Raw genomic sequence first — 17,602 nt, forward strand, 5'->3', positions numbered from 1 at the left:
ATTTGTTTTGAAAGCTAACAAATAAATAAAGAATAAGTATGCTTGTGTCTATCTTGTAGATACAGACAGACAACATCACGACTAGCAGGCATTTGGCGCAAGTTATTCCAAGGCTGTGCTGACATTGTATTTACATCAATTTACGTAACAGTGTAGTAGGTGACACTTGAACATTTATGATTTTACTCATCTGCCTGCCTTCATCCATCACACAGACAGTAATGAACTATTCAGTGAGGCTCTACGCACCTCTTAAAGAAAATTGATGTTTACCCTCAGAGCCGACCCTCTGCCATTCATAATAATGAGGAACGTTGTTTTATGTCTCATTTCAGGCAGATCAGCATTCATTCTTGTTAAAGGGATGGAAAGACTACCTTTATTAAAGTCTGTTTTTGTTTGTGTTTGTCCTTTTGTCCTCAGTTATTCCTTAAGTCATTCAGCACGACAACATATCCCAGCCTGCAATAGGTCAAAGGCAAAGAATTACTCAGACAGACAGTGACAATCGTAAATATAGATGATTCAACTTTTCTAGGTCATCCGTCACGTCTGTGTCCAGACTGTTTCTTCTATCTTTATTCACGGCAGATAGATAGAAAAAGACATTGTGCTGTCTTTGGATCATGTGGCTGTGTGTGTTTGTGTGGTTGTGTTTTTGTGTGTGTACATGCTACAGGCCAAATTTCCCATCACTCGGGCAGATGGAATGTGCCCCCGCACCACTTGGCCTGTTAGCTTCCTGGCTGGAGTCTAGCACTTTAGACTGCCACGTGCCAGCCATCAGTATGTTCAAAGTTAACCTTTCAATTACCGTATGGCCTCACTTCATCTCTCCTGTCTTCATAATGTCTTTTCAAATCTCTATTTCAGATTTTACAAAGATATGAAGAATGAGACTTGTCAACAATTAAAACTATATCGATGCATGCTGAGATAATTTCATCTCCTGGACACCCAAATATGTAGTAGTTAGTGGTATAAAGATAATCCGATATTGATCAGTTTACCGATCTTGACGTCAGCGGTCAGAGTGCATCGGTCTGCGGAGTCCTGGACCGGTTAAAATATGGACGAACAAGTCTTAGGATACGTTTCGAAATGTCTGCCCATTTGTACGCTTTGAGGAAAAGGGATTGAGCACTACGGTAACTCATAAATCTCACCTGTTGAGATGGCGGAGCTAAAGTTTAGCTAAGATGCTAACACTAAACGCAGCACAAACAGACCCGAACATAAACACTTTCCTGAGTTAAAACTCAGGGGAGTCCTCAGTTACCACCGTAAAACAGCCCGTTTTTTCACGGAGTGTATGACCATAACATGTTGTTGGGAGTGATTGATTTGGTGACATAGTCAATACGTCTGATCCCACTGATATGATGTTAAACAGAGAGGACTTCACTAAGCTGGAGATCAGCTGTTCTCCAGTGTATTAATTCAAGAATGAAAACAATCAAGAATGATCAGATACATAGAAAAAAGAAATAACCATGTTTTTGTGCAGACTGAATCCTCACATTAAGAGGAATAATGAAGGAAAAAAAATGTATAGAAAGTTGTTTTAATTTGACAGTTTTCAATATTATTTTAACCCCTTGTTCTCCTGTATTAACAGACACACAGAGCTCTGTCTATCCAAATCTCCTTTACATTACTTTTAATTTGTGCTTCTGTGCAAAATTTGATATTTAGTTTGTTCTGTTATTAGGATTAATAATGCTAAGGAAGTTACAAGCACAGAAGGACGAACATGTACCAGTAAAAACTAATTTTAATATTTATCTCCCAGTTTAATGTCTAAGACACCTGGACACCTGGGTGTGCTGAAAACTTTCTCAAACATAATTTCAGAATGTTAGCACAGGAAGCCTGGCATTTAGTCTGTTTTATAATAGATCAAATAAACTTAGATTATTATAAAATTATCTTGTTTTCCCCTTATTTGCAAATTTTTGTTTAAGCAAAAAGTTATTTTGATTCTATAATCAGATTGTACCGAATCAAATCGGACTGAACCAAATTGAATCAGATCGGATCGGACCGAGTCGTTGTGTATTTCAATGAACAGTCAGCGAATCGAATCTTAGTCTGTGAATCGAGACTCGAATCAAATAGTCTTGAAAAGGAGAGATTTACACCTCTAGTAGTAGTAATTTTTTTCAATCACCAGCCTACACAAGAAAGGTTCACTAAACAGTAAACACTAGGGATGTAAAGATACATGTATTCGTACCGTACCCAGTCGCTACGGGCCTCTCGGTACGGTACAGACGTGAAGCGAATAGATACATGTTGAATGAAGCTCATACACAGACGGAAAACCAGAGTGCAACTCACTGTCACGCTGTCCTGGCAACCACACAACCACAGCAACAGCTTGAATATTCCCAGATAAAAGTGTCCTGTTTAGGAACACTTTGTTACCCAGTGAAATACAACAGTGGACAAAGACAACAACAATAGCGCTGACATTACTCAGCAGGTGTGTCGCTGGCAGCACATCGTGCAGCGGATCAATCAAAGTATTTGAAAAGGCACCACTGAAACAAGAAAAACACACTGTAACGAGGAGATTTAGGACTTAAGATCTCTAATTATAACAATGGTGCTCTGGTTTTGTGAATCAAATTAATTCTAAATTCAGTACCTTCAACTATCAGCCTCAGAGGAGGGGGAAGGGGAGAGGGAGACGGGACTCCATCATATCTGCAGCTGTGTCATAGGTTGCCCTCAGATTTCACATGGCTCTAACCTCTTAATCCGCCAAGATGGGCTGTGAAAAGTTCTCCCAAACTTTGTAGTATGTCCCATTGGTTAAAGAAGTAATCCAGTGCTGAAGTCCATGTTGAATCTCAGCAGGATAGATGTTAATTAGCATACTAAACAAGCTTACTTATGGTAGTATGATGATGTGTTCAAGTTGGCAAGGAATTTTTAGAGTTTAAAGAATTGAAATAAATATGTCAATGTATCAATTAGTAGAACCTAGTAATTTAAAAATGTATTTAATTATTTATATTTTTATTCATTGAATACCTTTTGGAAGGAGGTCGTAGTATTATTAATTATTTAAATTTAATTTATTCAGCCTATTTATCTTAATACAATTTACTTACTTAAAAAAATCAGTTATTTAATCACTTTATTTACTGTACCGAAAACGTACCGAACCGGGACTTCAAAACTGAGAGAGCAATAAAAGGCAGAATAAATAATATGTTGAGGGTCTATCTAAAATCCAACATCCCATCTGAATTTTCATTAATTCAGAGGAAATATTTGATACACCAGAAGAGGTCCATGCTGCAGTTCTGCTCTTTTTTTTCTTCCATGTTATTTGTTTGTTTTGTACCAAAATACCATGTCAAATTCCATGTATGTGAAAGTGTACTTGTTAATAAAACTCAACTCTGATTCTGTCATTTCAATTTTTTTCTTTTTTTTTTTTTTTTCATTTTATGGGTGTTATTTTTGTGCAGGGCTGTGACGCTGTCATTAGTCAGAAGGTCGAGATGTAACTGGAAACTTTTAGGAACCAGAAGACATTGCTGTCTCCTTTATCCATCTATAAGAAACACTAACAAGGGATGCATGATTTTTACCAATATCTGATGTGCCAAGATTTACAAATTCATTTTTGCTGATACTGATATTGATATAATTTCAATTTAATTCAGTTCAGACTTTATTAAGAACTCGAGTAGTGATACGAATTGATAGGATTATTTAAATATTTATGCCATTATCTAGCTAGCATTATTTAGCTTTAAGCTATCTCTGGTACAATGCATCAAATGGAAACATTTATATTTTCATTGTATATGGTCCCTTTACAAATTATTGATTGTTCTGATCGATTTAATTCTTTGATTCCCTATTGACTATTTTCTTTACATTTTCTTTTGGGAAAAAGTAGACTATTAGTTGGCTAACTTAAATTTTAATGGGTCTCTCTGAACACTGAACAAGATGTATGCCACTTTCAGTGAGAGTCAGTGACAAGCACACTTCAATTACTGGCTATAATAAACTGTTTTGATTACTAAAAATGTTAAACATCAAGTGTTGGGGAGGAGAATGTTCTAAAATAAACAAAGAAAAGTTTTCTTGAACCAAAGAAAAATTCACCTCTTCCCATAGGTATAATGTGTCTCTCAGTTGATGATAGCCAATGATTGCTTGAGTTTCAAGATCACACTCACAGGTCGCTTTCAGTCAGTCATATTTTCTAACCTATGTCGTCTTTCTGTCCTACAGTTCCCCCACCAGAAACTCCTCCTTTAGGCCCTGTGGCCCTTGCAGCAGTGATCGCCGGCCCTGTGTGTTTGCTCTGCCTGTTGCTGGTCCTGGCGTTTTATGTTTGCCACAGCCACAGAGGTCTTGGGGCAGGGGGTGCCGGGCCCCATCATCACCACCACCATAGGGTTCCCAATGAAGAGGACCCCTCTATGGACCACCCCTTCATCACAGTGGGAACAACACTGAAGGACCTTATCTATGACATGACCACCTCGGGCTCTGGATCAGGTATGATGGCATAGTGTTTAATTCGATTAAATTTATGAAACTTCATTTATCTGTTTGCAAATATATTTGTTTATAGTAGCACTGCAAACATAATGTAAAGTTAGGCAGACAAAAAAACGGCAGTAGACAACATAAAAGTGCAGTTTTATGAGAAAAGACCAAGACCATAACACTTTGTTTTAGTAGGCCCTAATTACCCAGTTACTTTATAATAATAGGGGGATATTATCTGGTATTTTCCTCAACAATAAGGCGGTAATTACCTTGTAATAAATTGGCATTTTACCAAGTAATACCTAGGGAATGTGGTCATATTTAGGAGATATTTACTCAGTAATAATGTATTAATTTTAAAGTAATTTTAAAGTAATTCCTTGTAATTTATAAAACTGAGTTTTATATTAAACTCTATTTTCAAAACTGGTTTAGTAAAGTGAAAAACTTAACCCCCAAAACGGAATACAAAATATGTTATTTTCAAAAATTTCAAACTCCAAGTCTTAACTACTGAGAGAAACTATGAATGACTTTATTTAGGTAATATTTCATACAATTTTATTATTTTATTTAAATTTTAATAATGGATGAGAACAGTGAGAAATTTTATACTTTGAAACATCAAATTTCAACAGATTTCTTTTGATGAAAACAAGGACAGCACTTCCTATGTGTAAATATTTGAAGAAGTCGGTATTACGAATCTGCAATAAATAACTTTGTTTCCATTTTTTCGTTTAACAGATCTTTAATCTAGTTTACTCCACTCACTTAAATCGACTGCCAAAAAATACTTTTTAAAGTCTGAAAACTGACATTCAACAAAGTTTCCTTATCTGTAACTTGTTCTTAGCAAAAAGTAATACATTTAAGACTGATACTGAGACAACTGTGATTGAGGTCCACTAAGAATAACCCAGACTAAAATTGTTTAGAAATGAGTAAATCATTGTGATGTGAAGTGTTAAAGATCTCCAGAGTTCCAGTAGTGCTCCCCAGGTGTAATTCCTTTTTTCACATTTCATTCAAGAGGCGTGTTTGCTTGCATTTGAAGGCAGACTATATTTGTACTTGTCACTTCAGATTGACAGTCATTACTTCTTAACTGAAAAACAGCTCAAGAAAATTACAAGTTTGTACAATATGAAAAATGTCTCTGCCTCACAGAGCTTTAACTCGCATCAAAGCATGCCTACAGTGTGAAGCAGTCCACACAGATTCACTCACTTCCCAGTGTCCTTGACCTTTCCTTTTGATTAAAGGATAGATCCCACATTTCCCCATGTACTTTGATTTCTACTGGTTGCCTCCTGTGTGTTGGGTAGCTATCTTCAAATGAAGCCTCATATTCAGAATATAACCTGTTAAAAGAAAAAAAAAAAAGGACGAGTTAAAAATTGATCAGAAGAAGCAGCCTCGAACAGATGGAAATATCTACTGAACAGATATGCATCTTTGTGGAGCTGATCAAACATGTCCTAGAGTCATTGCTGAGTGAGTCAGTGAGGGAAGGTTGTTTCTAGCAATGACAACCAGCATCAGTCAACATGATTTAAATGAGAAGAGGAAAACAGTGTGAGTATAACGTAGCTTCAAATGGACTAAAATTCAAATGATACAAGTCTGTCTAATAATGCTGTAGCTCAGGGGTCATCAATGAAAATTCAGCAATGTCTAAAGCCAGGTGTACACTGTGCGTTTTTCCTGCAATTCAGCCACGAATTTATAGTCGCACGACTCACTCTGAAGTCGGGCCGACTTTCAGTCGGATCAGGCGTCGTTTGTCATGCTGTGTACAGGGGGGTACGACGGCCCACCACAGTCCAACTATGACCCCACGACCTGCTTCCAACTGGTCGGGAGGATTTCTGGCATGTTTGATATTTTGGTCATACGACTCCAGACACTTCACAGTGAGAGCAGAATCGCAAACAGAATAAACAACTTTGGGGGGGATTGTTTTCTTTTGTGAACTGTCAGACAACATTCTAAATTACCATGACAACAGCTGGAAACACTTTCTCATGCACCCCCGCTATGATAACTGAAATAAACGGGCAGGAAATATTCCTAGCCGCAGACCTGCCGCTGACACAGAGGTGATGCTGCTTGTGTGTAAGGCAGAGAGAGATGGTGGGAGAGGGAGAGAGAGAGCGAGAAAGCGGGAGAGATAGAGGGAGAGAGAGAGAATATGATTGGAAACACTTCACCCTCAGACCCTGAGACTTTTCAAAAAAGCAAACTCTGTGGGTTTCTGTCACAGTCCATCCTGACTTCAGTCGCATAGTGTGAGCACTCAGGTCATGCATGACTGTCAGATTGTACAGTGTGAGCACACAACTCATGCACGATGGTCGTGCGTTGTTAACGATTCAGTCATACAGTATGAGATGACATTCTGCCACGGCTGTCGTATGGTCGACTTGAAATTGCACAGTTTATACCCAGCTTAAGTCAAGAAAATGTCGTCAAGCAGGGGTCGGGAGTATTACATCATGTAACTTGTAATATAATTCAGTTCAGTTAAATATCAAGAGTGAATAACAACATTGTTGAAAATTTCAGGGTACTGAAAAGTAATTTAATAATGGAACAAAAGTAATGAAATTTTTAGAATATTATCTGTTTGTTGCATGCAAAAGAACCTTTGCATTTTGAAACACAATGCATGCAGACAGCTGTGGGAAAGGGCCTCATTAGAACAAAAAAGGTTCAAAGAAGAACTTACTCAGTGGGAAGATGGACTTGTCATAAAACTTGTATGTCGACGCAGTAGAAATGTGAATACAAGTTTTGAAATAGGTGCTTTTTTTCCCTGAGTTTTTACATTCTGTCAAAGGAACACTTCAGCTTACAGAATGCACTGGGCTTAGAAACAGCCAAACTCTGCTCCAATGTAAGGTTGCTGAAGACAGGTTAATATCAGTAGCCACACACGGTGGCAATACTGAGCACAGCAACAAGACACAGTGAGTTCTGCTGCATCAGCAAGGTCCCTCCAAGGCAGAAACTGCAAGGCATACAGGGGTTTCCAGATGTTCTGCCCAAGCTCTATCGAAGAAGCCCAAAGAAAAACTTAGTGCAGCAGATTAAAGTCACATCATACTTCCCTTTGCATTCATAAGATGTCCAGCAGTGTAATCAACTCAGAATGTGCAGATACCAGTCAGACGTAGGTACACCCAAGTGTGGAACAGTTTAGCTGGAAGTGGTCTTTTTGGAAGAATGAAATTCAAAAAGCCATTCTTCCACGAATCGACTACACATAAAACAGAAACTGGGATGCAGACAAAAGGTAGCAGGTTCTCTGGGCTGATGAGTCAAACTGTGAAATATTTGGCTGCAGCAGAAGGCAGTTTGTTTGCCGAAGGGTTGGAGAGCAGTATAAGAATGAATGCCTGTTTGGGGCATTCATTCTGGAGTTTTGGATCTGGTCAGAATGAATTTCCTTAATACTGAGCACAGGCAGATACTTATCTATCATGTAATACCATCGGGGAGGCACCTGATTGGCACCAAATTTATTCTGCAGCAGGACAAGACCAAACATACAGTCATTGTCATTGGGAACTATCTTCCGTGTAAAGAACTTTTTTGCCAATGCAAATTAAATTTAGGCTAACTTGGCACTACCAGATGTGTAATACAATGTTATTCTTCTTGTTAGCATAATGGCAACTGGTTTATTCATCACAGGCTAGCAGGACTGGCACATACGTTCTTTTATAAATGGACATTGCATACATTTTTCGTTTTCAGTCTATGGAACTTGTCTTTAACGGATACACACAGCTCTTGCTTGACGATGTTGATCAATTATTAAAACAATGCTGTGTAAGAAATTGTTATTACATTAGTCACCTGGAAATGAAAGACCAAACAACATCTACGGATCATCCAGGAGGCCACAATAAGGATTCTTTTCTTAATCTACTTCTAAAAGGTATCTCAATTCTCTATAAATCTGTGCAGTCTCTGCACTCATACAAGAGGACTCTTGTGTACTGTGTACTTCCCTTTTTTTCTAGTGTGTCACGACTGTAAGAGCAGCTGAATACTCCACACGTTTATGTCCTTTACACCTTTATCAAAATAAAAGTACAAAGTTGTGTCAAAAGAAGAAAGCTGTTCACTTATTTGCTCAGCTTCCTTTCAGACTCACAAATATCATAGTGATGATATGACCACAGAAGTGGCAGCTTGTCAACTTCCACTTTATCACCAGATTTGTCTGTTTAAAAGGACTGCACATGCATAGCAGTAAGAGCCTGTAGCTGCACATATCTTAAAGAGTACTATAATGACCGACTGGCCTAGATTCTTCTGCATTCCTGCAAAAACACGCATTCACACAGCAACATCCACACACATGCCCTGGCAAAAGCTGTTCTTTCTCTTTGCCATAAATTAGCACCTCTCTGTGTAGACTGGCACCTCCAGCGCTCTGCCAAGGAGAGACTTGGATTCTGTTTTTTAGCTATTTGCACCATATTGCACAAAATGCAACTGTGTGTGTCTGCACTTGTGTTGTGTGTGTGGCCAGATCTGTGTGGGCTGTTTTAATCACTATGCTGAGTCAGAATTTGTGTTTGGTGTAAAATGGAGAAGCTTCCTTCACTATCATTTTCTGTTTCCTAATCATCAGTTTGCCAAAACATGTGATCTGACAGGCTTACAGTAGCTGTTGCACTGTCAAGTGTTTCTCATCTGAAATGTAAGCAGAAAAAGTAAATGTGTTTTAAAAAAGGGAAAAACTCAACGAAAAACCAACAACAAACAGAATATATGTCTGACCTAATTAATATTACCAATCTAAAGGGGATTATTATGTACTCATGTGCAACATTTCTTCAGTCCAGTTTGAATCTTTCTGATTGGGATTCCATATTCAATATGAGCATGATCACGAGATAAAGTGATCCAATGCATGAAGCATTTGATCAAAATTAAAACATTTAGACAAAGCTCTCCCTCTGGTCTTTATGAAACAGCAGAAGAAGAAGCTGTTCTCTTTTACTAAAATTAAAAAAAAAAGCTTTAATTTGGCAGAAATTTATCTCTGTTCAATATTAAGTAATCAACAAAGTGGACAGTGGCAGCAGCCAGTTATCTGCTTTAATCAAGTATGGCAAATCTCAAAATTATTTCACAATAGTGAGTGACTAGAGGCGCCATGCAAATTGACTGTGCTTCTGATTGGAACAAATATTTAGCTGATCACTGATCAGAATAAACAATCAGCATAGATCATCCCTGTTTTTTAAATTGTCTTTTTTTGATCAGATCAGAATTTTCAGATTGATGTGTTTCAATAAAACGTTGTTGTTATAAGGTTTTTTTTTTTCTTTTCTTTTCTTAAGCAATCTTTTACAGTCTTTACTTTTAATCCAAGCATTAAGTCTCTTGCCTCAATCTGGTACCAAGTCATGGTAGTGTGTCCTCTGCATTCTGCCAAACCTGGGATCCCTGCTTTCTACAGCTGAAAAGCAGAAGAGCTACAGAGGCATTGTGATTTACAGATTTACCCACAGTGGAGGAATATTGTGGATTTTGAATGTCTGGCAAAACTAAATTACATTTCAGTCTCTTTTAGTCATCTAGTTGAAAACTAGACTTCCTTTCAGCCAATTTAAGTCATCAAAGATCTATTTTTAGCTAGTCTTAGTCTAGTGTTTCTCCTGAAAAAAGTCTGTCCACAAACATGTGTAATCATAGTTTTATTTGATGAAATAAACACGTCTGTAGCCACAATTATTTTTTAGAAACACAGGAACAAAGAGTACATTTCTGTTCATTTAAGTCACTGACAATAGGCTTAAATCATTGATTATTCAGGGCCCCTTTGATTGTAGATGGTAGAGGCTGAATTGTCTGTATGAGCCTGAGACCAGCTTGACCTGGCCCCGTGAGGTCTGGCAATTGTGCTGCGTGATTGGTAATGTGTGATACGGTATAACAGTCCCAATCTTTGAAGCAGTCCCTGTTGGTTAAAATAAGTGCTACAATTTGGAAATGATGTGTGACTGAGTATCAATCAAAATACAGAGAATAGTGCTAGTTTTGAAGTGTATATTTTTCAACTCAGATTCTACAAACATTAAGTAGCATGAATAAAACGTAAAATCTAAAGTTTTTACGATACTGCTTTCAAATTAACTTGAAAAAGTATTTTTATTCTTTATCAAAGTGCAATTGTGGCACTATTGTAAACTTAAAGACCTTTCTGAAGCTATTTTTGTTAACCCTTCGAGTGCTACCTAATACAAAAATGACTGCAGTTTATGCGATCGTGTAAGTGCATAATCTGACATTGTAATGTAATTAGATGAGTGTGCAGCACTAAAGGGCACTACCTCTTCATTTATCAAGATCAAGATTGCAATAAATCAAAAATAGTGTAAATTAATCACTGTAATATCACATGCCACAGATTTAATCTCACTAAACTCTTATAATTCCTTACAAAACTACAAATGAATGATATGTCACATTATTAGGCCCCTGGTAAAGTATGAAAGGCAGGAATAACTATTCAAGTCCACAATTGTGCAAATGTGTTTAAAAAAATTCTAAACTAGGAAAACAGAAGCCAAAAAACTTGATCATGATTTTGAAAGGTTACAGAATAATTAAGCGTTGGTGCTTTAGAGTGGTCAGAGGACTTGAGGAATAACAAATATGGTACTTGAGATAAGATAGACTTTAATGTCCCCACAGAGAAATTTGTGTTTGACTCAGTCCCACAGTTACAGAATCAATAAATACATAGAGTTAATACAAAACACATGAAATTACATCCTGTAGCAGGAGCAGGTTCATCGAACAATTTTCCACATGGTCTGGTCTGAGGGACCCTAAACCTCCTTCCTGAGGGTAAGAGCGGAAACTCAAAATGGAGAATGTGGGTGGGATCGGATACAATTTTCTGTGCCTGACTAACAACAGACTGCTCGTAGTGTTTGCAATGAGAATCATGGGTGTCAAAAAGCACCCACCTCTCCAGTCTGCACGAGAAGAGTTATCTGTGCTTTCAGCTGAACAGATGAGGGAGCAGAGTCTGTGTCGCAGCAGTGCTGCGCCACTGGAAGGAAGTTCAGACTTAGCATGTTTGCTGTTATAAAATCAATGTTCTGACACAAATGTCCATATTTTGTTCCTAATTTAAAGGTAATCAAAAACATTTAATGCGATTAGAAAACAACATTTGCAACATAACCACAGGTCTTTGTTCTTTAAAAAAAAGGGGGGAGGGGGTTTGAAATTTTAATGAAGTACAGAAACCTTTCAGTAATGAAATTATCAAAATTAAGATTTTCTGTGTGAAATTTGTGCATGAAATTGTCTGATTTCGATCATAGACTTCAATATTGAACCATATTGATATTGTGTCGTATCGTATTTTATGTTATTGGAAAATATGGTATTGTTGTCCAAAATATTGGCATTGTACTGAATCATTATGAAACAGACGATTTACTCCCCTAATGGACACAGTACATAGTGCAGTGTGTGAACGTGGTGTGAAAGGGAAAGTGTGACCTGGAGTGTAAAAAGCATTTTGAGTAGTCTAGTAACTAAAAAACGTGCCGTACAAGCTTAAGTCCATCCATCATTTATAGGGAAAAATATTCTCAAGCTGTCCTGAAAGTACAACACAACTTCATCCAAGCATTAGAATGAGAGTTAGCATGTAACTAGGGCCCTGTTTTGTCCAGATTACTGTCTGATGTTCTAATTAGGCCTTTACAAGGCTGAAACATGTCTGCTGTCGACAGTCAGGGGGAAAGATGGAGGGCTCGAAGTTCCCCTTTAATAATTAAGCATACATTTGTAATGAAACAAGTAAATGATGCAATGATATGACCCAAAGTCATCTGTTTTGGTTTTTTTTTTTTTGAGCAAGGGAAGAAAGGATAAGCATATAAAATAGGGTGGTGTGTTGGGTGTTAATGGAAGCTTCAGAATCCTGCTTTCTATTTCTATCTTTTTATTAATATTGATTCAAAGTGAGACATGATCAGTCGCAGCTTCCAATATATCGGATACCTCAGCAGCAGTTGCTCCAGTATAGAGAGTATTCTCATGCTTGTAGTGCTGATTATTGGATCCTATTTTATCACAGATTCCCAGGCTCATTTATTTTTGTTTTATTTTGGAATAGGACTTACTTCAGAATATTTAAGCGTCCTCTCTTTATTCCTGTTGAATTTAAATTTTCATAGTCTTTTTTTTCTTCCTTACGCTTTGAAGGGAAATGTAACCCTCCTTTTACTTCAAATACTATTTTCCTACTGTTTTCATCATCTCTGTTGTGCCTTTTCTCATCCATTTTCTATCTGCCTGCTTGTGTATTTCTTATCACATTGCCTTCAGCTTTTAGAAATGATTTATTTCTGTCCTTTCTCTCCAGGACTACCACTGCTGGTCCAGAGGACCATTGCCAGAACCATCATCCTTCAGGAGAGCATTGGCAAGGGCCGTTTTGGGGAGGTATGGCGGGGAAAATGGCGTGGGGAGGAAGTGGCTGTGAAAATCTTCTCCTCCCGTGAAGAGCGCTCCTGGTTTCGCGAAGCTGAGATCTACCAGACTGTGATGCTGAGGCACGAGAACATTCTAGGCTTCATTGCAGCTGACAACAAAGGTGAGAAACCTTCAGACAGGGCCGGGAGGTCTGTTCCTGATCAGGCTGTACATTTAGCTGTAGGGAAAAAACTAGGGTTTGTACACAGCAAAGACTATAAAGCAGATAAGAGCCAGTAGGCAGATGCAAGGATAACGTAACATAAATATATGAATGAAAAGGAAAAAAAAACCTGATAAACAGAGAATTCAGTTTAATTGAAAGACATTCATAACTGTAGAGAAGAGTTTAATCAAGCTGATCTCATAATCTGAAAATGACAGCATGGGCTGCTGTATTAATATTGAACCTTGAGCTATCAGAGTAGAGATGCGCCTCTGCTAAAGGTGAAGTCTCTGTATGCCAGTGCTCAATGTGCATAGACAGGCAGTTAGACGGTGTGGGGGAGGATCAGTTCACAATGAAGGCCAAGCACACATTACACAGTCAGCTCTAGCAGCACATACTGTACACATATATACTCTCACACACAAGATCCCCATGCCCCAGGAGCAAATGGATTTTTTGTGTCCACTACAGTCTCACTGACTGGAAGTTTTGCAGAGTTGTGAATGTATGTGGTAGTGTATGAAATATTAATGTGGAACTTGGTTTGTTCCTTCTAGGGAAGATATTTGTTTATGGATTATGTAGATTAATAAGCACCCTCCATGACTGAAAATAGTCAGTGCTGAAGTCTGAAATATCGCAGTTCATTCAAGGTCCACCAGGTCCATTTTCAGGTCCTGAAAAATGAGAGAGTGCAAAAAATTGCAATACTGTGAGTGTCTACTTGAGGCTAGCTGCAGGAACACTGGAAGTCCTGTGCACAACACATGTTAAAAAGACGTTTTTACACAAGAAATACACTGGTTTACTGCCTGGTCCTCATTAGCTAATGTATTCATGTTCTCTCACTGTACAGGGGGTGAATTTTTTTGTTCCACAGTCATTTCAGTTATATTTAGGAAAAACCTCACTGTGCACTGATTGACCCGTCTCATTTGATTGACAAATAGCTCAACAGGCAGACGCTACATCCAGAAGGCTAGCTTTAGTGCTAACTTAGCTGACAGGAAGTCAAGCTGAGTGGTTGGGCTCATGTCTGACGTTAGGTTGATCCAAAGTTAAGTTGAGACAACGGTGTCAATATGGAGGCTGCCACGGATGGGCTTCAAAAACAGTTTAAGTCTGCCTAATGTAAGCAAACGGCTGATATCACACAGGCTTTGCCCAATTCTTCTACAGTCTATGGTTTACCCCCTGGTTTAGAAAACAATTCGGGTCCCAATAGTTCATGTCTTTATGGGCACTTAATGTACAGTGAGTGAATGGCTTTTAAAACGATACACGTTATACATAATTGTAAAAGTAGGCCTATCTAAATGAGTGTTTAATTACCTGATTTAATCTTTTTATTTTTATTAACTTAAAATAATCCTTTTATTCATACATTGGGAGGGTCCCCTCCATGGACTCTGCAATCTTGGATTTTTTGCATCGTTCATGAGTCGGACCAAGGGGCCAAATAACAAATACAGTTTTTAAGTTCCACTGGTTACCACAGTTGCCATTAAAGGTGAGCATCACAATCTAGAGTCTGACACTTGGATATCGCTAATATACCCAGTTTTACAAACTGCAACTTGAAGATGGAAAATTTTCAGAGATGAGAAATGAAAAGGGGAGCAAGTCAATAATTCTGTTTGAAAAACAAGTTTTTTTTTCCTGAAATTTGCTAATGCAGCATGGCATTCAAGGTGATGATAATATCATAAACGCTTTTTTCATTTTAACTCTTATATAAGACTTTTAGTGAGAGCAGAGTAGAATAAGTAGTGCGGTTTCATGAAAATAAAAAAGAAACAGTGCCTTCAGAAACATGACTAAGTTAACCTACACTCACTGTTTCCATGGCAAATTATATTTCTTATTCACTTCTCCCAAAGCATAATGGGAATTTTTTTGCCCCTGCCCTCTTTCAGAGTAAAGATTTAAAATATCCTTCATTTTCAGATTGAAGGTGTCTGTGAGCCACATAAACAATCTTTGAAATGACAGTATTTCAAAGCAGAACCAAGGCTTATTGTGGCTGTTCCTCAGATTAAATCAGTCAGGCTCCATACATTGATCTTTTCTCTTGACAATCAGAACCAGGACACAGTCACCTTCTTTAACCCTTCATCTCCCCGCTCCTCTTCCTGGGTGTAGATAACGGGACGTGGACGCAGCTGTGGCTGGTTTCTGATTACCATGAACATGGCTCCCTGTTTGACTACCTGAACCGCTACACCGTCACTGTGGAGGGCATGATCAAGCTGTCCCTGTCCACAGCCAGCGGCCTGGCCCACCTTCACATGGAGATTGTGGGCACTCAAGGTAAGAAAGACACACCATTTATCACAGTCAAACCCTGTGCTGTCTTTTTTTTTTTTTTTTTTTTTTTCATGTTTTAGCTGAACGTGTCCCTGAGAGCATCACCTTATTTAAAAAAACATATTTTCTTCTCAAAATAAATCAGAAACATGAAGTGCCTAGATAATGAAATATCCTTATAAAGATGAAAAACATCTTTTCAATTGGCCCCCGTCTCTGAAGCCAGCACGACATGGACTGCTGTTGAATTGCATTTTCCACTCCAAGCAACTCTCTGAGGCAGTGGAGATGGCAAAACCAGTGGCTGAATGCAAACAGAGATGGACAGGTTCACTCTCTGCTGCAAACAGAGGTGAACTAAGGTCCACTAGATTTAGAAACATGTCAGACAAAACTGAGATTCATGTCAGCTCTATGGATGTACATAAAATTATATAAAAGAACAAATGGAGTTCCTGTAAGTGTCTCAGCAGACAATACTTTCAGAAAATTCCTACGTTTGTCCTAAGGACTTATTGTATGGTAGGCCTGAATAATATATTGTTTTTCAATCGCAGTTGCAATGCGCCCATGCACAACCGTTGCATCATAGGACATATTGTATTAGTTATGTGAGTTGAAGCACATCGGGGTACCAAAACCACAAGGTATTTTTTGTCTCAGGGCTGAAAGTCATGGTTGAATAAAAATCTTATGCTTTCACCGATATATCAGTTGATTGTTAAGAAAACTAACCAAAATCTGTTATCTGTAGGTTAAATAAACTGTATAAGTTACAGTGTTCTTATTGACCCTTAGCTGGTTACCTAAATAAACCTAATTATAAAGAGCATTATGTATCATAACAGTTATCTTACCCCCGTTTTAAACTCAAACAACAGTGTGCGCCTTCCTACACTCTAAAACAAAACTGGAAAAACAGGTGTGCTCGTCCACGAAGGTAAAATGAATGTATATTAAAAGATATGTATTTCATCCAGCAGAGAAGCTTCTGTTGATAGTTCTGATGAATTATAATTTTTATGCATTTATTTATATATTTATTTATTTATTTTACAACAAAAACAATAATAAATAGAACAAGAAATACAATGTGAGGAGACAACAGTAATATGTCTTAACACTCAAGACAGGGGATCAGAAACCATAAGAATGATAAAACATACTGGAAAGTTCTAGTTTGTTGTTTTTAGTGTGTGTATGTGTGTGCGTAAGTGCAATTTTTGGGAGTGTGCTGCTATGTACATGAGGGTAATAGATGAGGAAGGGCTTTTAATGGGAATAAACTATTAAGTACAACAAATGGGAGGTGTAGATGTGGTAGATTAAAACTATGTTCCTCTTTACGATAATAGTTATTACCATTATTTATTCATATGCATACTTAACTAATAACCCCCTTCTTATCTCTTCACATCCCCAGCTTCCTCTCCCCCTTTTCTTCCCTTTCCTCTCTCTTCCTTTATTATTGGCAAGAGAAAAGAAAAGAAAAAAGATAATAATAACAACAATAATAAACAAATTAATAATAATGAGAATTTGGATGAATTATTTTTGTTTGCTAGTAGATAGCAAAGAATGTGTCTATGATGTCCTTGTATAAAGGACAGGTGTTTAGAAAGTACAGCTGTTTTCTCATGTTGGCTGATGTGGGTGCAGTCTTTCTTCTTTAGGGATCCAGCTTTGTCTGTGGCATCCTCTCTCGATGGTGAGATTGTGCTCAATTAGTCTGTACATGGTCAAACATTTCCATAGCCTTGTATCAGTCACAGAGCTGAAGTATTGTGTAACTGCATATTCCCTAATAAGGGACTAATAGCATTCCAGTTTGCAAAGTTTTTTCGTCAGTTCTTGCCAATAAGTTAAATAAAGGCTATCGCTATCTCTCAATTTAGCTCCATTCAATTTAACTTCAGTGCTCTTTCTTGTCATGAAGCTGTGGAAAAAGTTAAACATTTATAATCACAATTCTACAATAATAATTGTAATATTAAATACATTATTTTATTTATTTTTAATAATTTAATTTTTTTATATTTATGTAGATTAAATATATGTGAATTTAGCACAATAAAAGGA

The 17,602-nt window shown here is 37.6% G+C and overlaps 1 protein-coding gene across 1 annotated transcript in view; it reads left to right on the forward strand.

Moving 5' to 3' along the window:
* The window catches only part of tgfbr1b (transforming growth factor, beta receptor 1 b), a 113,627-nt gene that overhangs the window by 58,568 nt on the left and 37,457 nt on the right, over window positions 1–17,602 (forward strand). The window contains exons 3-5 of the mRNA XM_041813940.1: window positions 4,261–4,530; window positions 12,938–13,168; window positions 15,359–15,526. Coding sequence (XP_041669874.1) covers window positions 4,261–4,530; window positions 12,938–13,168; window positions 15,359–15,526 — 669 coding nt within the window. The remainder of the gene's footprint in view (window positions 1–4,260; window positions 4,531–12,937; window positions 13,169–15,358; window positions 15,527–17,602) is intronic.

This window comes from Cheilinus undulatus, linkage group 19 (genome assembly GCF_018320785.1).
Source record: "Cheilinus undulatus linkage group 19, ASM1832078v1, whole genome shotgun sequence".
Lineage (NCBI taxonomy): Eukaryota > Metazoa > Chordata > Actinopteri > Labriformes > Labridae > Cheilinus > Cheilinus undulatus.